The sequence below is a fragment of the Sorghum bicolor genome, chromosome 4, assembly GCF_000003195.3.
Source record: "Sorghum bicolor cultivar BTx623 chromosome 4, Sorghum_bicolor_NCBIv3, whole genome shotgun sequence".
Taxonomy (NCBI): domain Eukaryota; kingdom Viridiplantae; phylum Streptophyta; class Magnoliopsida; order Poales; family Poaceae; genus Sorghum; species Sorghum bicolor.
Genome location: NC_012873.2, coordinates 45073488 through 45098381, shown reverse-complemented (window position 1 = coordinate 45098381; position 24894 = coordinate 45073488). Strand labels below are relative to the sequence as shown.

Here is a 24894-nt window from a genome sequence, read left to right as displayed (position 1 = left end):
AAAATGCAAGCCATGAAGCCGTGCAATCCTTCAACAATGGACGACCAACTTCGCGCTTCCAGGGCCAAGGTAACTCTAGTAACTCTAACTGGCTTTCACTTAAAGAACTTGTCATTAATCAAGCTAAAATCAATGAAAGCATGAACAAAAGATTGTTAGCTAATGACAAGACTCTTGAATCATTAACTGCTAAAATGGATTCCCTTGTTTCTTCTGTTAAGGACCAATTAAACTTTAATAAAATTTTAGAGTCTCAAATAGCACAAATTGCTGCTACTGTTCCTTCTTCTGTAAATTCTTGCAATATCTTTAATGTGACCACGAGAGGGGGGTAAGACCACTCGTGATCCACCATATCCTGACATGACAAAAAAGACTGCAAGAAAAGATAAGGAAGTTGAGGAAGACAAGGAAGAAGCACCATCTAAGCAGGAAAACACCAAGTTCTATGGAAAGACAGCTCCGCACGAGTTCTACGACACCAACATTCTGCTGCCATTTCCAAGAACAAGGAAGCCAACCACCGATGAACAATTCGGGAAGTTTGTTGAGGTAATTCGGCAATTATATGTCAATATTCCACTACTTGATGCAATGCAGGTTCCAACCTATGCCAAGTATTTGAGAGACATCCTCAACAACAAACGCCCGCTGCCTACAACTGAGGTGATTAAGCTAACAGAAGAATGCAGCGCGGCGATACTAAACCAACTACCAGAAAAGAAGAAGGACCCTGGATGTCCTACCATCGACTGCTCCATTGGGACACATCACTTCGAGCATGCACTGTGCGACTTGGGAGCAAGTGTCAGTGTCATGCCAAAGGTAATATTTGATAAACTAACCCATGCTGTTTTGTCCCCTACATCAATACATTTGCAGTTAGCGGATCAGTCAATTCGCCATCCTGCGGGGGTAGCTGAGAATATCCCCGTAAAGATACGCGAGTTCCTGGTCCCTGTGGATTTCGTGGTACTCGACATGGAGGTGGATGAAAAGACTCCACTTATCCTGGGAAGACCATTTCTCAGCACTGCTAATGCACATATTGACGTTGGAGCCGGAGAAATTCAATTTACAATCAGTGGGGCCCAGGAGAAGTTCAACTTCAAACCAAAGGTAGTGCAATGCTCACTAATCTTGGCAGTGGATGTGGCAACCGTCACATTCACCAATCCAACGCCAAGAGCAAAGAGCAAGAAAATATGGAAGAAGAAGGTAATACAACCGATGACACCTCCGAAGAAAATTTCTGTATCAACTCAAGGAGGAGGTCCTGTTCTAAGGACCTGAGGTAACAGCTCTTCCATCCAGGTAAGCCCACTGATCTTTAACTTTAAGTTACTTATTAAACTTCCTTCATCTTTCCAACCCTTCTATCAACTTGAGTTAAGACAAGTAAAGTAAAAATAAAAACTCACTGAGCAAGGTGGACACCAGGTGGGGCCCAAAGGGGGGTCGCCCGACCCCACTTTGGTGGCCCCCACCTATCATCTCGTGTCCTTTGCCACTTCCTGTCATGACATGCTATGCTCCATTCAAGAAAACACCAAAACATTACCATGTCAACTCATGTAATCCCACTTGATCAACGAATTGAACCGTGCATGAGAATTCTCTAACTCTTTCATCTATTTTTCTTGCATGTGCTTGTTCTGTTACTCGTGTAGTGTGCCCAGCATTACTCAAGAGTGAGAGGAGGGGTCGGCCGACCCCATGGTTGGCCCCACTTCCTCCCCTCCTCTGGTGTATGGCAGCACAAGTAATGTAGGGAGAGTGAGTATAGAAATAAAGACTCATAAACATCGACACTCACCCTAGGAGCTAGAGTTTCTAGTTCTCATCCCCTGCTTCCACTAAAACGTAAGTGAAATTAGGAGACACTGCTAACTTAACAAAAACCATCTTCTTCTTTCTAAAGTCACTTAAGCAACCCCTAGACAAATCACTCTTGCTAAGTATGGGAAAGATACTTGCTTAAAGCCTTAAGTAAATCAACATTTTGAGAAGCTCATCCCGTGAAGCATCTCATGAGCAAACATCCACCCATCTAGTCTTGTCTTGTTCCCTCCTTTCTCTTTCACCACATTCCAAGAAGAGATTCTTTGAGAAAACATCCAAAAGAAAGGAGAGAGTGAGTGGAGATGGGGAACCAGCCATGGCACACATTCATCATCAATCTGGTGAACAGCTAGCGCAAAGAGGAGGTGGTGATAGGGTCGCCCGACCCCCTCCCTGCAGCATTCCTTATTTCTTTCTTCCCATCCATCTTTCCTTGACACAAGGTGTTGGCCATTTGTGGTTTCGTGGAAAAAGAGGGGTCGGCCGACCCTGACAAAGTGCCCTCTGCACTTGTCCTCTCTTCCATCCACTCACTCATTCACTCACAACCATTTTCCTCTACTAGCAACTCAAGAAAATCATCAACACTCTTCCTTTCACTTTCCCTATTGCTCAAGTGTTCACCCGTCGAGAAATCAAGAGAGGTAATCAGCCGGTAAGAAGAGTTAAAATCTAAACTAACCTCTCTGGTGGAAGTGGTGTTCGTTATTTTCTTGATCTAGCATGAAGAATCCACTCAAGAACATAGGGAAGAAAGTGCATGGAGCGTTTAGCGGAAGCTCATCAAGGCACTCCCATGGCACCATGAGTTCGGTAGAAGAGTACTCCTCTCATCAGGGACTTCCCTCTGAGACTCATGAGGAGCAAGAGCATGAGGCCATGCCACAGCAAACACCACTTAATGAAGAAGCAGCACCTCTACGGATGCAAGATATAGAGACCGGACTTTTGCTCACCGTAGAAGAAATGGAGAAGCTTAACCATCTACGCCACCGTGAATTCAAGCATACCAAGGTAATTGACCCTAAATTCCTCAAAGACACAGGTATGTATGAGGAATTCTTTGATGTCTTTGCTGCAATAGGATGGGGTGAATTTTGGGACTTTTCGGAACACCTAGGTAGCAAGATTCTCACTCTAGAATTTTTGAGCACCGTAAGGGTAACCGAAACAACCATTTACTTTCGCCTAAGAAACCAAGATTATGATTTCACATGGGACCATCTAGCTGCATGTTTAGGCTTTATGAATTTTAAAACCAACGTAGAAGTTGCCACAAGGAGTTTTAATAGACAAGAATTTTGGCATGAAATAACTGGGGAGAATCTAATTGGAAAGACTTACCCACGTACTAGCCATATTTGCCATCCCACACTACGGTTCATGCACAAATGGATAGGCATCACTCTATTCCCTAGAGATGACATTCGGATTGTGCGGGAAATTGATAATAGAATTCTATATGCCATGGTGAATAGAATTCGTATTGCACCGGTAAAAGCCATGGTACATCATTGGATCACTATAGCACGGAAGAATGACCCAATTGAGTTCACCTCTATAATTACAAAATTGTGTGATTACATTTTGATCCTTGATGACACCATCCAGTACATACCCACTCCTAGAACTGTGTTAGGAAAATATCATTTCATTCAAGCAAAAGTAATTACGCGTGGCCCCAATGACACAATTGAATTTATATTGCGTAAATCAAATGCAAGACTCATTTTGCCACAACCAGAGTTAAAATTATACGGGGGCCACCCGTTAATGCCTAATGTTCCTGGAGTTGGAGGACGTAGAAGTTTTGCAGGGCCATTCACACGTGGACAGTCACGAGCTGAACAGCAAGATGATTCAGATAATGAGGGCACTTCCAATGCCATGCACACCTCCGGGACGGGGAGGAGACGTAGTGCCCGGTTGTCTCTTTCTTCTTCGCAGGAGATTGGAAACCGCAGTCACCGTCATGACATGGAGCTACTCAGATCAGGTATGGCTACATTGCGTACTAACCATGAAGCCATTCACACTGCCACTGTGGAAACCCAACAGCAAATCCAAAATTTTGAGGAGAGCAGCAATAGAAACTGGTGCCAAGCCTACACATCATATCACCTGCCCGTACCACCATACATTCCTCAACCACCACATGCATATCCACCTCCTCCTGCACAATATCCTCCACAGCAATATCCTCCACCATATCCACCATATCCATCGTATCCACCCCAGTGAGGAAGGACAAGCTTGGGGGAGATCCTCTCCCCCACCAAGGTAAGTATTCTATCCTATTTATTTCCATGCATTTTATCATTCTTGCTCTAAAAAAAATTAGCATTTCCCTTTAGCATATATGCTTCATGTATGTCTATATCCCTCATGGAAATGATGACTAGTTGCTTGTTAATGTTTCTCTAGTACCTAGTATACAACTTAGTATTTCTCCAAGTATGGATCACTTAGCTCACTTAAACTGCCATGAACCTGAAAACTTTGTGGGTTGCAAGTGCTAGAACTAAGTCTAAGTTGTTGTGGGACATGAGATAGTGAGACAAGAGCTGCTATAATATTATTCTAAGCATGCATGATTATCAGAGATTTATTCTTAAAATGATCAAAACCTTAATTGTTCCTCAATGGTGATGAATTCCTACCACAGCTATATCTACTTTACATGATTGCAACCTTTCCACATAAGCTATTTGCTTTGTGTTGAGTGTCGTCAAGTCTTGTTGACCCCTGTTAAGAGACTTTTCATGCTCCTAAGATCAAGATCACGTACACACCACATATATATATGCTGCTTCTACACTGGAAGTACGCAACCACATGTATTTCGCATCCCCTAAATAGGTTGCTCCATACTCTAAATGTTAGAATATCTCTCTCTAAGCATTATTTGGTAAATGAGACATCAAAAGCCTAGGCAAAATGAAATAAAAAGATGGACATGTGCAAGTCCACACAAAAAAAATGAGCACATAAAGCTCGAAGAAAAAGAAAATGCTAGCCATGTCTCAATATACAAGTAGAGAGAGTGTAGCAAATAAAGGAGCAACCTAGTCCACCATATATCACACTTGCACATCTTGATCTGGGAGTATGACACTTCTCTTCAAGGATCCGAGCTTTGACTTCGCAACATATGCAAAGTAAGTATGCTATCTCCTTTCATCCCTACCTTAAGCTCCACATAAGCCTTTTAGAAATAGGGTGAAATAGAGAAGGCAACTCTATCATATGCCTTGGTGAGGAATTATACACCATTTGAGTGACATGAGAGAACCATATGAGGAACATTTAAGTTTTCTTTTGAAAATATCACAAAACCTCTGATATGAAACTTCCTAAGAATGAGAAAGTTAGTGCTCAAGTCAAACTGTTCTGTCTTTCAACCACCTAAGACAAAGGAAAAGCCATAAGCCCCATAAGGGACTAAGGTAATATGGGTAAGTTTACATAGCTAAATTTTTCATGCAAAGAGAAGAACTTTGTTGTACACATGGTACTCTTGAAATGTGAACATAGTAACAATACCTGATCCACCGAGGCTAAGTTTGATTGTTTGCTCGGGACGAGCAAAGGTTAAGCTTGGGGGATCTTGTTGACGGTGGATATACCATAGAAATCCACATACAAAACACCGTCAACATGCCTCGGTTGCAAGGGGAAATGACATGACATGAACATATTTTATCCATAACTAGTTCCACTTGTACTCTTAGCTTGTTTATGCAGGAACAACAAATTCAAGACATTATTTGACAAAGCCAACATCAGAATCATCAAGAGGAGATCGAGGGGACAACAGGTGACACCCTGGGCCCACAGGGAGGGGGTCGCCCGACCCCTCTTTGGTGGGACCCAGGTGTGCCACCTACTCCACCGACATAAGGGACCATTGTGGACACTGCTGGTGGGCCCAGGTGGTCAGGAGTGGGGTCGCCCGACCCCACATGTAAGGCGGTTTCAGGGTCGGTGGCCTCCCACCGACCTTCCCCACATGTCTCACGTGTTGGTTTGCCCCTGCCGTTGATCAAATGGCGGTTGTGAAGTCGGTTTGATCCAAGGGTGGAGAGGCATGATCACACGGATCGATGACGTGGCGGTGGAGTAGCCCCTACTCCACCTCTCCCTATAAATAGAGGCTGATTTCACCCTTCCAAGGCATGATGAATTCAAGGTTCAAGTGATCCAAGCTAGATACAAGTGAGTAGTAGTAGTAGTAGTCTAGTGTGGGAGTTAGAGTTGAGTCGAGCGAAGCTCGGGGTCTCCGGAGTCGTCTTCTGGAGAGTCTGGTATAGCTCTTGTATCTTTTCTCCTGTAAGACTTGTTTTCTTAATATATTCTCTTTCTACTTTTCTAAGTATTACTTTGTGCAATATTATTCTTGCAATAGTATTGTAGTGTTCTATCTTGTCCTTTAGTAGTTACATATTAGATTGTGATCCTGTAACAAGCTCGTGGCTGTTTCCCATCGCCCTTAGCAAGGTGCTATAGTTGTTTGATCGCAGCTAGAGTAGTGAGAGTTAGCGTAAGCGCGGTGCTTAGGCTAGGTCTTGCCTTTGGGTGTCACTGGCTCGGACGGAAAGTAGGGGCGCACTCCCTAGTAAGTGACAGATCGTGGGCGGCATTAGGTTCTCCTCACGTACGAGCTAGTTCTTAAAAGATAAGGCGTCCATAAGCCCAATAGTCGCTTTCGGTAAGGGGTTAGGTGAAAAACCTTTTAAGCGTCTTACCAGCTCGGCTATCCCTGGCAGCCATTAGTAAGGTATCAATCTAGTGTGTCTCTGCTATTTGATTAAGATTAGTTCACGAGAGTAGAATTAGATATCCTAGGAACCTGTACTCACTCGTTGTCCTCCCACCTAGCTACTCTACTCTAGTTATCTTGTAGTTATCCTTTTTGATTATCTCTGGATCATCATCATCCCTTCCTTCACCTTTCGTTACCACCTCTCTGCACTAGTTGTAACTAAGTTGAGATAGGATCTCTTTTCTTACAAGCATTTCTAGCTATTGCTTTCCCTTGGGAAAATATAAATTACGATACCTTGGAATACTCCCGGGTGAAGTGCTACAGCGGTACCTTCTGTGCGCTTGCGGAATTATCCAATAGTTAATAGAGTTACCACACCAGGCATTTCTGGCGCCATCACCGATATCCGGTGGTTGCGTTAAGAAGTGCCAACAGGGACTGATCAAGTCCAGGACCGGGGCCACTCCCTTCCAAATCCTGCAACAGTTCACCTTCCAGGAGTCCCGATCCTTGACTAGCTCGTCCAAGTGCTTCTTGGCGTTCACCTTGAGCATTGAAAATCAAGGAAGATGTTAGTCTCAACGTATCAAAAAGAGCGATAAGAGGCAAATAATGGGGCGGCGCGTAATACCAGACAACTCCCGGTCCCTCCGGCACAGCTCCTCCCCTGCTCGGCGCCCGGCCTCCAGCGCCCCGGTAAGCTCTTGGCTGAGCTGTTCTTTCTCTTGCCGAAGGCGCGCGACCTCCTCCTCTAAGCCTACATGAATAATCCCCAGGTCAGCAAAGTCAACCAACGCGGTTACATACAGCCGCCTAGAAGTACGAGACTGACCTTCTCGCTGCCGATACTGGTCGGCTAAGCGTCGAGTAAGCTCGAGACGGTGCTCTTCCTGGGCGTTCATCTCGGCCACCTTCTCTCCAACCTCCGACCGCAGCCGGTCCACCTCTGCGGACAGGGCCTTGTTCTCGGCCACAATACCTTCTATTTGGTCGAAGCACCTCTTTCGGTACTTCGCCGTTTTCATTGCGCCCTACAAAGAAGAACATGTGTCGACCCATCAAGATAACACAAAAAGTGCCAAGCGGCGCAAAGGATCACTTACCTTGACTTCATCCACGAGACGCTTGGCCGCATGCTCCACCCCGTCGGCCTCCTCCGTCTCCGCGAGCTCCTCATGCCCGATGAAGTGGTCCCCGCGTTGGCGCCACACGTATACGTGCTGGCGACCATCACGGGGGCGACCTTCAATTTCCTCCACCTCGTCGTCGGAGGCCGCCTGGGTTTCCTCGTTCGCTGCACCGCCACCATTCGTGGTCACAGGCATCACCGGCCCCTGGACCAGGCCCGGGGAGCCCGCGGACGAAGAGGCCCCTGCCCGGGGTGGCGTTGGGACCCCCCTCTCTTCGGCAGGGGGAGGGGTCGGGGCTCTGTCTTCCCCCTCCGCGACGCTACTCGGGGGAGCGGTCCTTGCTGCCTCCCCATCCCTCGGCGGAGTGCTCACCGCGGCACTCGCTGGGGCAGACTCTCCCTCGGCGCCTGTAGCAGCAGCCGTCGCCGGAGGCTGGTCTGTGGTCTGCGGCGCCGTGTCCTTAGCAGCACAAGCAGGCTCGGCCACCCCCTGGCCGGCGGCGTGGTCGGGGTTGACGTCCGACGCCGCGCTAAAGAACAAAGCAGCATTTTCAGCAAAAAAAAATCGCCAAAGTACGTAAGTCGAACACTTACAGGTCTGATCAGCGATGGGCCGCAGTAAACCTCCTCCTAGCCCTACCGGTCGGCACCTGCGCCCCCGTTTCCGTAACGCATGGCGCCGGAGGGTCGCTGGCCACCCGATCAGTAGTGGCCGGTGCACTGTCCGGACGGCTACGGGGCCTTCGGACCAGCGACGGCGCGGCCTCCTCCTCCTCGTCGTCGTCGTCGGTGATCCGGACGAGCCGACGACGCTTTGGCGCCTGGCTGCTCTCTACTGGCAGCGTCGGTGTAGGCGAAGGATCCGCCGCCATTGGCCTTTTCCCCGCCGCTCTCTCCTCGGTGGTCGGGACGGGCCGGACCTGCTCCTCCTCACTGCTGGTGTAACGAGTACACCGAGCAGCGTCTTCCTCCGGCGGATCTTCTCCTGCAGGATTCTCCATTCCAGGTGCCAGTGACACGTACACCGTGCACCGGTCAACATCTCCGATCTGCAAAAGTAACAAAGATAAGTCAGCAGCAAACAATAACGGGCGCTAAAGTGAAAAATCAGTAAGATACCTTAGGTGCCGGTCGCCCTAACTTGAAGGCTTGCACCCGATCACTACCACGGACGAAGCCTCCATCCGCAAAGTTTAACAGCTCGTTCAATAGTTGCTGCACCTCTGACTTCTCCAAGACCTCAGGACGCATCCTGGTCGGGTCCACGCTTCCGGCATACTCGTACGCCGAGTGCACCCTCTTCTGGCAGGGCATCACCCGGCGACAAATAAAGTTGCCGACCACGCCTAGCCCGTCCAAGCGCGACCAGTCGATCAGCTTCATCAGGTCCGCCACTTGACCGTCGAACTCTGGGCGATCGGTCCAGCTTACCCTCTTCTCGGGGATGTACCCCACGTCGCAGAACGTGGAGCTGCCCGGTTCTTCCCTGATATAGAACCACTTCCTGTACCATTCGGTTAGGGAAGTGTTCCATGGACAGTGCAGATAACGGTTCTTCATCCCGTCGCGAAGGTTGAGGTATACTCCACCTACAACCTTGGAGCCTCCAACCGCTCCCTTCTTTCTTAAACAAAAAAGATAGCGAAAAAGATCGAAGTGCGGTTCTATGCCAACATAGGCCTCGCACAAATGGATAAAAGTGGAAATAAGAAGGATTGAGTTCGGATACAGATTGCAAATCCCGATCTCATAATACAAAAGAAGACCCTGAAGAAAAGGATGAACAGGAACCCCAAAACCCCTCTTAACGAAGTCCTCGAACACTACGATCTCACCGGCACGGGGGTCGGGGAAGCTCTCCCCCTCCGGCGCTCTCCAGCCGCCGAGCTCCGGGCTGTGCAGTAGCCCCATATCGACGAGGTCACCGAGAGACTTTGCGGTGCTGCGGGACTTCTTCCACTCCCTGGCCATCAGCTCGGACCTCTTCTTAGATTCGATCTTCGCCATTGGAGGTGCGGGAGTGACTTTGAGCTAGGAAGGTGTAGGTGATTGAAGGAGGCAAGAGCGGAAGGCTTGAAGGCAATGGCAGGGTAAGCAGTGCAGGGGTAATCGTCGAGATCTTATAAACCACAACTTCACCCCTCCCACTTCCCGCATTCTTGGGAAGTGGGCGGGCCATACGGCGGACGCGGCGCTTCGGTTTTCAATGATTATCGGCAATTAATGCGACGGAGTTTTCGTACAAATTGATGGTTTTCTTTTCTCAAACCGCGCAAAAGGCGGCTGCACAGTTGCCAGGTGCAACTTTTCATACAGCCATCTGACATCACGTCAGGAGGTCTCGTCACGTCAACATTTATGTGGTAAAATTTTTCAAAACAAGCATACAAAAAATGGTAGAGAGTCAACAATCCAAGGACTGCACCGACCACCGAGCACTTGATGCTCGGGGACTGGTTGCCCAGTCTATCACTCGGAACTTCAAGGACTACACCGACCACCGAGCACTTGATTCTCGGGGACTGGTCGCCCAGTCTATAAAATCTGAAATTCAAGGACTGCACCGACCACCGAGCACTTGATGCTCGGGGACTGGTCGCCCAGTCTATCACTCAGAACTTCAAGGAATGCAACGACCATCGAGCACTTGATGCTCGGGGACTGGTCGTCAAATTTGTTGGGACTGTACCGACCACCAAGCGCTTGATGCTCGGGGACTGGTCGCCTAGTCTATTAGTTCGGGAATCAGCGGGCCGTATCGATCTCCGAGCATTGTACACCCGGGGACTGGTTGGTCAGCTCGTCAAATTGATAAGTCTATTCGATGGTAAAATAAGCATGAGATGCTTGGGGACTGGATAATTTTAATTTTTTAGACCTTGCTACAAGGCTCATACTTCGCCTTCCAGCAAGCTCGGGGACTACATCGGTACGATGCATCTGGCGATGCATCTCAGTTTCAAAACTACTTTGGGGAATTTTCTTTTGACCCTGGCACCACGTGCCTACGTCACCTACTACCAGGCTCGGGGACTAAGTGGGCACACTTCACCTTGCGGTGAACTTGCTTGCTTTTTTGAGGACTGTACTTTTCAGAAAAGTAAAGTGGGCACACTTCACCGAAAAAGAAATATTTTTTCTCAAGAGCACCATGCATTCTTCGAACAATTGACTTCTTCGATGATGATTTTGATCAAATATCTTTAGATTTGGTCAAAATACCGTTGCAATTGCTTGGGCGATTTTCATGTTGATTGAAGACGTTAAGCTTCACTGGTCGAAGAAGCTCAAGACGGCGTGTTACTCCACAATACATGGTGCTCGGGGACTAGCTGTGGGGGTATAAACCCCTATACCCTTACGGCCAGACTTGGGCCAGGAGGCTTGGCCCATTACGAGACAAGCTCAAGGTTTGATCCGACAGCTCGGAGTTTCGCGCAAGGAAACAAGACGTGGAGATCAAACAGGATTCTAGTCGGTTAGAATAGGAATTGATATCGAACTATCTATGGCAATTGTAACCGACTAGGATTAGTTTCCAGATCTGTAACCCTGCCCTCCGGACTATATAAGGAGAGGCAAGGGACCCCCCTAGGACATCATATTCTCTCAACACAAATCAATACAATCAGACGCAGGACGTAGGTATTACGCCAACTCGGCGGCCGAACCTGGATAAAAAGCTTGTCTGTGTCTTGCGTCACCATCGAGTTCGTAGTTTGCGCACCGTCTACCGATAAACTACTACCGTGGGTATACCCCAAGGTAGACTGCCGACCAGCTTTCGTCGACAGCGGCCGTGCCAGAACTCCTCACGTTCACCATCGGCCAGATCACATGGACGACGCGCGGCGGTGGTCTCACGACCACGGTTTCGGAAGGAACCCAGATCCAATCTGGGATCACGTCGGCTCCGACCACTCGGGTGACCGCTCCGAGCGCCCGACCACCGCTCCCGCTCTACAAGGGAAAGAAGATCGACTGCTCGGACCTTCTCCAAACACTTGACCGCGCCGATTCCAAGCTACTTGAAGCTTCCCAACTAGTAGATGGAATCTTGTGCCAACCTGATCAAGCCGCCCCAACGGATTTTTTCAAATCCCATCGGCCATCTCGTGTCGTTACACACGAACGGCTGGGAACGTCTCTGACGATAACCTCAACTCCCTCAGGACGATCCGTCAAGCTCAAAGCTAACCCAGAGGAAGATTATCCTTGCGGTCTGAACAACTCGGCCTCTCTCTACTTGAGACACGTCCGATCCCTCTTTAACAATGCTGGTTGGTCGCCAAAGGGGAGCGGTCGACCAGCTCGTCATTACGTCAACATGGTGACGATCCAAGAACTACTGGGCAAACGTAGAACATTGGCGACACCGTATCAAGAGGTGCAGACGTCAAGGTCCACACCTGAACCAAATGACGCACCTGAAGAATGAACACGGTGAGAAGTCTTGTTCAAAAGACTTAAAACATTGAACCCTCGTCGAAAGGTAAAATCGGTAGTTATCCATATTTATCCTTTCTGCATTCCCTTTTCCCTTAAATTATTTACTTTCCTTAAATGGCTTGTTAGTTAATCATGCTATCTTGAAAAGAAAATAAAAATATTAAAAATTATAAGCCCCATGTGAGTATGCTCGTGGCATAAAAATAAAATAAAATATTTGAGCTCCACAGAATTTATGATCCTGTCCTATAGAAATAAAATATTTGTGGTACATTCACTGTGGTGGCGTAAAAATAAAATAAATATATTCCTGTCCTATAGAAATGAAAATATAAAAATAAATTTATGATCCTACCAAAGAGAGTAATATTTATTAGAGGAAGCTCAACATGATAAAGACAAAGAGATTTTATTGCTAACACTTAACCAGTTCCACAAAGCTTTGTTGTCTATTTGAGCTCCACAGAATTCAAGGATCAAAGAAGACTAGCAGACGGAGGACATCCTAATCGTTGTTAGGCTGCCGACATTCAAATATACCTCCGCCACCTGCTAGCTACATCAGAAAAAAATTACGTCAAAATCCAGCTTGGGGGAGAGCACCCCCATTTATCTAGCTAAGTGTTTCTACTCGCGTTTATACTTTACTCAAATAATAAAAAGATGCATAATCATAAAAACCCAAATAAAGATTTTATGCTTATATATATCTTTGCTTAGTTTGCTAAATAAATAAATAAATAAAGTTTGCTATGAACCCTCATGATAAGCTCTCACATGGAAATGATGAATAGTTGCTCTGCCACGACTAGTTCTCAATATTGAATTCTCTCTCAAGTTTAGGTATAACTGTTATGAATTAAGATTTGCTCTAAACCTGAACTTGTGGAAAGAGTACTTGATCAAAAGTCTAAGTTGTTAACGGATATGATATGGGAAGGTTGAGCTGCTGTTTATCTGTTCCTAGTGATGCTAGAATTCTGGAGAATTTTATCTTTAAAAATCTTTAAAATGTTGCATGATGAGTTCCTGTATGATGAGAGTTTAAAATCCTACCCTAGCCACATATACATGCTTATTAGTCTATGAACCATACATTTACTTTTTACTGCTTATGAGCATTGAGTGTGGTCAAGCTGTGTAGACCCTTAGGAGCTTGTCATGCGGTTAAAGTCAAGATTCACTTGCACGTTCACTCATACATGCTACTTCTACTCTGGAAGTACGCATCCACATACATCCACTCAATTCCATCTCCAGATTAACCTAAAATTATTCTACTCCTATCCGGAAGAGAGTAGCCAAAAACATTATCCCATTCCTGCTTTTCCCAGTGAAATAAATGCTCGAGATATTTTGGTTACTACCACTTGCTACATTATTCTAGGAGGGTGAGTGCTCTAAAAAGAGAGAGAAGAAAAAAAAGATAAAAATACGAGGAAATAAAAAGGGGCAAGTGCCCAGAACCTCGAAGAAAAGAAAAAGTGAGACGAGAGGTAAAAATGGACAAGTGTCCGACAATAGAATTAGGGGTACAAGATACCCACCTGAGAGAAAAGAAACAGAAAATATAGAGCATCTCATTCCCCCTCAAAAAGCTTCAAAGTGCAAGAAAGGTATGTATCCCGTCAAAAGAGCAAAAGTAGAATTAGACTTTCACCATTGTTTTCACCATTATCACCATCATCACCATACACCATTCATTCGCCACACATGCACATCTTGATTTGATTTGTTGACTTGTTTCTCTGGATCCATGGTTTGACTATGCAATAAATGTCTTGTAAGTATGTATTAGCTGTCTCCCACCTATGAGCTCCAGATATCAAAGCCTCATTAGAGTAGGATGAGAGAGAAGGCAATACCACTATGCCTCATACCACAAATACTACATACTTTGAGAGAAGGCATATATCATCACTGCCTTGGTGAGGATCCAGAAATACCACAAAAAAGAGAATTGAGAGAGTCATACAAGGAATCGCTGAGTTTTATTTGAAAATATGCAAAAACTCCAGAGCTATATTTGATCAAGAACAAGAGACATGGCGCTTGACTTGACCGTTCTATCTTTTAACTGCTCAAGACACAAGTGACGGTTGCAAGCCCCATGGTGGAAGGTAATATGAGTAAGTTTAAATCTTAACAGTTTACCCTAACCCAGAAATGAGATCTTGTTTGAACGCATGTGTACCTTTAAGGCATGAAACCACTGCATAAACTCTTGAGTCCATCCTTGCTCAGGGACGAGTAAGAGGTAAGCTTGGGGGAGTTGTTGACGGTCCTTAAGTATCAAATTTAATTATCAAATAAACAAAGAAAAGGATCCAAATGCAACCAACACCCAGACTTAGGGTTTATCTGACAGAATTCCACGAGTTTTGGTGTTTGTCTATTTCTGCAGGGGGTTATCAGGAAATATGGAGGAAAGGCCCACACGTCAGGTTTACATAGAGATATTAACGTGTGCGGCAATTTTCTATCATCTAGAAGACTCTAGAAGCCACGGGAACGAACGGGAAGCCCAGCAGGCTCGGGGACACGGCGCCCGCCCTCCCCCTAAGGCGCCCGCCCAGCTATAGGAGCCAATCAAGCCCCACCTCGCGGATCATGCTCCACTGACCTAAAGGATCAAGGAAAATCGTGCGATTAAGGTCGGTTTGATCCGACGGCCCACATTCATTTGGAGGGGCTATATAAGCAAGCCCCCTGGCCCCTAGAGGAGGCAACCCCTTCATCCTTATTCATTATTCATAGACAGAGCAAAAGCTAGGGTTTGGAGATGAGAGCTATCCTCTCTTCTCTAAACTAGAGTAGATCTAGACAGTAGCGAGATGGAGAGTGAGGGAGGATTGGTGGAGAGGCCGGCCTATCGGTTCTTCCTCCGGTTGTACTTCGCCATGATCAAGCTCTAATCAAGCTTGCTCATGGGATGACTCTAGTAATCTACTTTTATTTCATTATGCAATTACTATTCATGTATGTTCTGGTTCACAACTCTTTTGAGTACTTTAATCTATAGGATGATATAGGTGAGGGTTGTAGTATAGGTGTAAGCGTTGTGCTTAGACCTAGATTACTTGTGGATATCCCCTGTCTAGCTGGATCGTGTGGTAGGCCGCGTGGGTGACAGCTACATTGGTCCTCTGTAGTCCACCTCCCGTTAGCAGGACTGATAGGGTTTATCGGCCTATGGATAAGCATCCTTTGTGGTGTAATCTTATCACGTGGTTCGTCCCAGACATAGACATACCCCTTTGAAGTAGAGAAACCATAGTTATCCTCTGTATTCTCCTACCATCGCCCATATATTAGATTGCTCTACTCTATATTCTCCCATTATCATTTTACCTTTAATATTATTCTTATTCAATTCTACCATCTTTCCTATATACACCTATCTATCTATCTATCTAGGTTAAGTTAGAGCGTAGATCAGTTCTCATGTTTCCCTATGGATACGATAAAACCTTTAACTGGGTAAAAGCTACAACGGTATCCGTGCGCTTGCAGATTTATCTGTGTAGTACACTCTAGTGCCATGCTGGGGATGACAACCTAGTATTCAAGTGGTGTTAGCAAGTTTCAACAGAGGCATCGAGCCCTCGAAACCTATCGAACGGTTCCGACATCCACCCTGACTGCCCTCGTGTATTTTGAGATGTGCCCATCTAGGGCCACAAGCCGACCCCTATCGAATGGGACTCGGGCATCCACTTGGATCTACACGCTGCAGCTCCCCGGGAACGTCGATACTCGCCCACCGAGAGTAGTTCGGCGCCACCCATCCCTCCTCCGAGCGAAAGGACGAATGAGGGGCGTAAAATTAAGACGGGAAAGACCCTGATCAGCCCTTGTGGGGAAAGGGCTCGGGGGCTTCACCCGTGCAAGGGAAATGGGCACTGCGTGTAAAGAACACGTAACCTACCCTCCAAATACTCCCAACGATAACACCACGGAGTAAAAGCCTTTGAAGGAATAACACCATTCCTCCAAAAGGCTCGGGGGCTACACCCGACGAGTGCGCTCGCGCGCACCCCCTGAAGGAAGTAACAACCTCAATCCAATAGATTATCCCTTGAAAAGAGCCTCTGAAGGGGCATCTTCACCCCTCCATAGGCTCGGGGGCTACTGTTGGGTACCATAAAACGGGATACCCAAATTAAGGGAATAAAAATCACATAAAAGAATAAGGCGAACACTCAAACCTCCCGGGGCTCGGGCGCAAGCTCCGTTTCGCCCGACCCCTTGGCCACGGGCGCAAGCTCCGTCTCGCCCGACCCCTTGGCCTCGGATGCAAGTTCCGCCTCGCCCGACCCCTCCTGGGCTCGGGCGCAAGCACCGCCTCGCCCGAGCCTCTGTCTCGGAGCCAGGCTTCTAACACATGACGGCCATACCGCTGACGTGACACGCGCCATGCCTTCCATGCTGCAGCAGGGCATGGCAGCAACTATTCCAACCACTCCTGTTACTGTGGAACCTTACCTCTTTCACTGTGAAGTACCGCCTCACAGTTAAAGGGTGCATGGGAAGAGTTAACCACTGTCACTACGGCTGTCATTTCCCCACTATTGTAGGACGCACTGCAGTGCCCCAGATCCGACCACCACGATCTCAACAGGGCTCGACAACCCTCCACAGGAGCAACCACGCCGTCAGCCATGCCCCAAGAGAACACACACGCTCCAACCACAGATAACACACCACACCAGAGTAGCGAGCACTATTCAGTCTCCTTCTCAAAGCCGAGACTTGGACTTAGCCCTCTCTCGCAACCCGCTTGTACTCCCCTGCTACAAACACTTTCGGGTGTAAGGCAATACAGACACCGACTCTCTCATTGGACGTAGGGCATTCATAGCCCGAACCAGTATAACTCCCTGTGTTTCCCTTGCATCACCATTCGGGTTTAGGAGGACACGCAGACTTATCACTCGTTAGTGTTTGGACGCCGAATCAAGACACCGATATATATATATATATATATATATATATATATATATTGTAGTTTTTAGATTTTGGTCGCTAAGATTTAGCCTTAGTCTTCGTCAAATCCTGGGTCCGCCGCTGTATGAGCCGGACTAGAGTATATGAAGATGCTACCAACCAATCACGTCTTTAGATTTTTGTAGAGCACCTACGAGTCTTGTACGCCGTTTTGTTCACCCGAGAAAACCAACATAGAAGTTGTCGGTTTTCATTTGCAAGTAACCGCGACTCTTGATTTGTCGATACTGAAGCATGCATGAACTGAAGGAGTCAGCATTGCAGTGGCACCCTCAACGGTGGAATGCATGAGATCGTATACCTCATTCTGCCTGCGTCTATCACAGGGTTCTAACCAAAATTAGGTAGACCCTAAATTTATTTAATGGTTTTAGAAACAATAATAAAATCTAAATTTTCTAATATATAGACTTTGAGTCGCCTAACATAGAAGTTTTTTTTGAACTAATGCAAATTTTAATCATTTCAATTTCCCAACGATTGCTGATTTAATTATTGTCAAAATGGAATATCTACATATCATGTTGTAGCCCTACCGATCTTAAAATATTTGAGGCTCATTAACTAATTAGATTTGAGTGAAGAAAAGACCAAATTGAACTATTTTTCTAAGACTTAAAAAATGCAAGTGCTCTCTTCATAACAATAATGTATGCCCTATTTATAAAATTATATATTTTAAAATATATATCATATAGAGTTGTGCACCATATCACTCACCATATTATGGTGCAAATGTTAAACCATTTTAGAGTTACATAGTACAATATAGACGTCCATACACATGCAAGCAAGCCTTATCCTTATAAGCACCTCCAAAAGACTCTGCCAACAGATATTAAGATTCACGAAATCACCGCATGCACTCTCGTCGTAGCAATAATGTATGCCCTACTTTATAAATTTTATATTTTATTTAAAATATATAACACTTAGAGTTGTACATCATATTATGGTGCACATGTTAACTTTTTTAGAATTACACAGTACAACATAAACATCCATACACATGCACACAAAATATAACACTTAGAGTTGTACACCACATTATGGTGCACATGTTAAACTTTTTTAGAAATACATAGTACGATGTAGACGTCCACGCACATGCATGAAAACCTTATCCTTATAAGCACCTCTGAAGGATTGAGCGACAAATCTCAAGTTTTATGAAGTCACCACAAGCGCATCGCTGCCAACGGGATGTCATCTATCACTGAAAGCATAGCACTGTTAAATCCTAAAAAAAATATGAGCATCCATACCAAGTCGAAGACTTGAACTCGGTGGGTAGGTTCCACCACAAGTGACCCAACCAACTAATCTATGATCAGTTTTGTCACACCCTGGCTTTTAAAATAAGACCAGAGTCGTCATATGTGTGCCCAGGAAGTCCACACATACAACAAAAGAATAGAAATACCAGAAACAATGTTATATATAGCGGAAAACATATTTATAATAACACTTACAAACATTAGAGTACGCGGAAACAGTAGCTAAACTTCTTAGGCTCCAATCTTCTCAGGGACGGTTGACTGGGGGCTCCGTACGCCAAGCACTTCTGACAAGCTTCTCGAAAACTCCATAACATCTTTGTCCTTCTTCTGAGCAGCACTTTACTACACACTGGGGGTGTGGGGGAAATAGCAAGGGTGAGTTCATGTCGAACTCAACAAGCACAGACGGAAAGTAATGACATGCAAGGCTTAAAACAAGGTAAAGCTGACTTGGTTTGACTGCGGTAGCATTTTAGTTGATCACTTTTAATTATGACTATTATTAGAACAACCTATTACTAATTAGCATAAACCCAACCCTTAATTAGTGTAAGTAGTGATTAACATCTTTTAAATGACTAACCTAATAATTATAGAAGTCCAGGGATTAACCCCAATTATTAACACAGGATAGCAATCCTGCCAACACGGAATAGCCATTCCACCAAAACACGAGGTAGCAACCTCGCCAAGTTCCATCTCCAAGTATCCAGTGAATCCAATTTGCTCATCAAGTGAGGGTCTGGGCCGCTCGTGACCGTGAGCACGGCTGATATATCAGTTTTACACTCTGCAGAGGTGTGCACTTTCACTCCAAGTCGTGATTCCCATTCGCCCGGGGTCGCGACTCCCCAAAACACTACCAAGGTGAGCAGGCAGGGTTTCACTACGAGACCTTTCACAGGGTCCAACTAATAGAATGTCACTCGTAAGTTTTTGCCGGGGCGCGCGGCAGCCGTGCCCATAGCAATGGGACCCCGAACTGACCGACCTCTTAATATGAATACCCAAGCTACATTCCTTACGCCTACCCGGAAAGTAACACCCTACCAGCGGAGGTCCTGATAATTAGTCAAGCCAGAGCCATATAGCTTGGAGCTGCACTGTAAGTCCCAGGGGGCCGCTCCCTGACTAAGTCCTTACGGAGAGCAGAGACGGGTACGCCCGGCAAACCGGACCACCAACAGTACCCGCTCCCCCTGTCCTCAACCAAACCACGATGCTCGCAAGCACCGCAACATCTCCATCACCGAAGTGACCATTGTTCATCATTTAATCATTTATCATCATTGAAGAATTTATTGAGCAAGATCATTATTTTTATTATTATATAGATTAGATGAGTAGAGCAACTAAGCATATCTACTATAAACCCAGGTATACAAGGAATATAGTAGAAGACTAGTCATGTCCTTAGGGTTTGCAGTATTAAGACACATGCATTGAAATGTAAATGTATTTAAAGTTCATAGGTACAATATGATCAAAGGGTGCCTGCACTTTATTCCCAGTGTATATCTGCTCAGAAATCTTTAGCTTCTTTGCTTCGACTGTCGGTCCTCAGCTCCTGACCTTCACTGTTGATGAACCACGCTTCTACTCGTAGCAATCAAGCAACACAAACAGACAAACAAACAATCACGACTTAGAACAAACGACAATCAAAAGAGAAGCTTAGAAAGAGCGCTCTAACGACACGACTTATTGCTACGATCGAGACAACGCAAGAACGTTTAAGAACGGAGCTATAGTTTATCGGACACGACTTTCGAGGTTCGAAGCGCAACGAAGAAGACCAACTATTCGCTTGATCTATTTTATTTGATGAAGAGAGGTGATAGACTTTTTAGAGAAACAACTCAAAAAGTGGAATTAAACAAATTATAATTATAAAAAAATGAAGTATAGTTCTAGTCATACTCTATTTATAAATAATTATAGAAATTATTTAAACTATTTTAGCATTCATAGCTTAGAGAATATAAAACGAGTGATAGCAACTTAATTAGAATCACTATTTATTTTCAAAGTTAAATGGAGCAAGTCATAACTAACAAGGCATTTATGTTGATATTATATAATTAATATGATTTATGAAAGATCGGAGATAAACCTAAACTACTTCAAATTCAAAAAGACATTGAATAACTACTAATTAAATTCATTTAAAACAACTTTATATGATCATATTTGAACAAGGCAAATTAATAATTGATAAATACACATTTAAGTTGACAAGTAATTATAAAAAGGTCAATATTTTCATATGTTACTTTTATTTAGAAACAAATATGTGCAATCATTAATCAAATTATGTTGAATTATAAAAACCAGAGTTAAACTTTAGTTATATTTTAATTGTAGATGATTATATATCATTTAAGCCATTTACGTCTTTGTAATTTTAGAAACATAAAGCAAGTGAGAGCAACCAATCAAATCCTAACATGCTTCCATTTATACTAAACAAGTTATAATTAATAAAGAATCATTTAAGTTGATATTAATAATGTTACCATTTATTTATTTATAAAAGATCTAAATTATAAACATAAGTTACTTTTAATCCAAAAAGACATTAGATAAATATTAACCAGATTAATTACATGGTTCATATTTAACTAAACAAACTATAATTAATAAAGACACACTAAAGTTGATGTTAATCAAGTTAACATTTTATTATCCATAAGAGATTGGAGATAAACCTAAATTACTTTTAATTAATTAAAAGAGGCACTCAATAAAATTTAATCAAATTAATATTTAAATTATAAATTTCAAACATGTGAGACTTGCTAAACACCACCATTAACATATAGGTTTGGTCGACACGATCTCACACAACAAGAACCAAAATACAACCCTAGGTGGCTTTTAATTAGAAAGTTATAGAATAAATATTAAACAAATTATATTTAAATTAATAATAAATTTATAAACGAGTCACATAATAAGTGTTTACGCTACTACATAGAACACGATGATATGAATCTAACGCAACTAGAATGACTCGAAACGGAGTTAAAATGACTGAACGGTGGAGATTAAACGATGAATGGCAATTCCGTAAATAAGAGCATCTTCTACCTCTGTCCAATGTGTTTCTCTGGAACGTCTCCATGGTCTCTGCTGATGCTGTCCAAGTGGAGGAGGGCTAAGGACGGCCGGTCTGGCCGTCTAGCAGCGGCACGCGGTCGTACGGCAGCACACTGGAGCAGCCACGCGCGCAGGCCCTAGCCTAGGGCGACGGCGGCGGCAGCAGCATGGCCGGCGCCGGTGGTGCGGCTCTGCTACCCACACAAGGCGCACGAGACTTGGGCGCAGGTCTAGGGCAACAAAGGATACGCTGGAGCACGGAGATAGGCTCGCAAAAGGCGCAGCAGCCCGTGGGAGGCCGGCCAGAGGAAAATCGAGATGGCATCCATGGAGCTTCTCACCGGGAAAAGAGAAATAAAGTTAGGGAAACAACGAACGAGTACGGATTCGCGAAACGAATGGCGTGCCGGTGTAGAGAAGATCAAGACGAACCTTAGGGTGGTGACGGTTTTCGCGGAGGATGCCGGAGATGGCCGGAAACCCTCGCCGAAGGTTCGCCGGAAAAGTTCGCCGGGGATGAGATCTAAAACTTCGGCGATGGATCTGTGGCGCTACGAGAGGCGGCTCGGGAAAGCGATCGTACTTCTGGAATCAGCGCGTCGAGGGCTACGCCGGCATATATATAGGTCTAGGGTTTGGAATAGTTTCGAAATTTCTTAATTTCGGGATTTATAAAAATCGTTTTTAGTTTAAAAATAATTCTAGAAAAAGCTGAAATCATTTTAAATCCCTGAAAAATATTTCCAAAATTCTAAAAATTAAAATAAAACTTTTAGAGATATTTTGAGAGTTGATCAATCTAGATAAAGTTTTTGGTGTCCATGAAAAAGAATTTTAGAGCGTCCAAAAATTATATTTTTGCTATAGGAAAATGGGAAAAAGTTCCGAAAAAGTTTTGGAAAATTCTCGGGAAGGATCGGACGGCGTCTAAACGTGTTTTTAAAATCTTAGCACACACAAAAACAATAAACTCAAGTAATAGACAAGCATCACATCAACGAGAGCCGACACAATTAATTCCAAAATATTTGAAAAGCACCATTTTTCTTCCATAAAAATATATAGAAATCTAAACTATTGTTGGCAAATTTTATCCACATATTAAAACCCTTTATTTTTTTATTGATTTATAATAACAACCCAAAATAGAAATTTTGGGGTGTTATAAGTTTGCATGCACATATTAAGTTTTGTTGAATTTAGAGTCTAAATCACTAACTTATGGTCTCTTTGGATCACACCTGCTTAAAAAATAGCACTATATCTGTTTGGATGCAAGTTAGAAGGATCAAACATGAACTAATTTTGGAACTAATTGCATAAACATTGACTAGTTATTGTGATAAATCTACGATTAATAATTAGCCCATGATTAGCTAATGTTTACTATAGCACCATATGAGCTAATCATGGCCTAATTAATTAGGATTAATAGATTCATGATGTCAACAAACTAGGAGGATTTTTCGTGCGTTGCCACTCGTATAAAGGAGAAATATAAATATGATCATATAGCTTGATTATTAGTAGTCAGTTTTTGAAGAGAAAGAGAAAAAGTCACATGAGAGAATAATATAATGCTAGCAGTATACGTGCATAGACATGTGCAGGTAACTGCATCCACTACTAAAATCATTTATGAGTGGGCACTTAATTGCATGCAGCAGGAGGAGGAGTGGATTATAAAATCATTTATGAGTGGGCACTTAATTGCAAGATAATTGGCTTAGTAGGGTTTGTTTTTATAGGGTATATAGATCAATATTTATATAATTAGTTTTGAAACTAATTCACATTTAATTTTTCTAATTAGCATCAAAATATAGTGCTAATTTTTAGTAGTTAAGTACAAACATTCCCTTAATTAGATGGGAGAAAATGCATCTCAAAAGCGCAGCCGACTCCGGCACATGCCATTTCCCTGGCAGGGGTGTATTTTGGCGACAAAAAAGCCCGCCTCGTCATCACGGTGGCAGATGTGCGGCTACATCGTTGTCTTGTTGAGCCACATGGATTAGCGCAGCCAAAAGAGTTAAATCCTAAAAAGTTACATTTTTTTATTAAAGTATATAAGTTATTTTAAATATATTTTTAAAGAGAAGTTAAAAATAAAAAACGAAGAGGAAGAGAATGCGGTATTTGACGTATGGGCCTGTGAACGTTGGTCGGCCCAGCTAGGAACCAACAAGCATCCCAGGCCCAACCACTGTATGCGGAACGTGTCCCATGGACCATGTCCCCCAATTCTTGATTCTTTTGCCATGCAGAGACCCTCAGGCCTTGTTTAGTTCACAAAAATTTTGGTTTTTAGCTACGGTAGCGTTTTCGTTTTTATTTGACAAATATTATTCAATCATAGAGTAACTAGGTTTAAGATTCATCTCATATATTACAGGTAAACTGTGCAATTAGTTTTTAATTTCGTCTATATTTAATGTTCCATGCATGCGACTAAAGATTCGATGTGATGGGGAATCTTGAAAATTTTTGCGAACTAAACAAGGCCTCAGTGTCCTCACATGTTTAATTAAAAAAAAGTATCCCAGTAGCCAAATAAAGCCCATAGCAACATTTCTTGATATATATGATCACTTATAGAAGTATAACACAAGCCATTTTTTGAATGGACCGATTACCCCTTTCAGCTTTCTTTAACAAATTTACTTTCTATTAAAAAAACTTCACTATCGCTTATTAAAACACTTATGTGATATTTCATTCCACATGGTCTTGTGCTATGCATATTCGGTCGCTTTTGACCCACCTACAACTTTGAGTGTAGTTAGTCACCGGCTATGATATGGCCTATTTAACAATTGAAAAATGGCTCTTGGCCTCTCTCTTCTCCTATGGCCTTGTTTAGTTCCAAAAAATTTTGCAAAGACTTTCTTAAATATACTCTCTAAATCAGTATTTAAAGAGTTGTTTAAAACATTATTCTATATGCATTTTTATCCTCCAACAGTTTCTCCATGTGCATTTTAAAAGAGCTAATAACCTCGCTCTCTATCCATGAAATTCAAAATAAAGATTGGCATATTTATTTTTTGGGACGGCCGTGTCATTATTGGCTGATTGAAAACAATATATCTGACGAAAATAGAGTAAGGTTCCAAATTTTTTTTGCAAAATGCATACTATAGCACTTTCGTTTGTATTTAATAAGTATTGTCCAATTATGAACTACTTAAAAGATTCGTCTCGCAAATTACAGACAAACTATAGAATTAGTTATTTTTTCTCTATATTTAATACTCTATGCATGTACCGTAAGATTTGATATCACAAAAAATCTAAAAAATTTTGCAAAATGCTTTGGAAAC

The 24894-nt window shown here is 43.7% G+C and overlaps 1 protein-coding gene across 1 annotated transcript; it reads left to right on the top strand.

Annotated features, from left to right (window-relative positions):
* Nucleotides 364-1293, top strand: LOC110434798. The gene has a single exon (XM_021459523.1). It carries the CDS (start codon nt 364-366, stop codon nt 1291-1293), a length of 930 nt encoding a protein of 309 aa, XP_021315198.1.

What these genes read in the sequence shown, in the direction of transcription:
- LOC110434798 (XM_021459523.1), top strand. Translation starts at nt 364, where the DNA reads ATGACAAAAAAGACTGCAAGAAAAGATAAGGAAGTTGAGGAAGACAAG.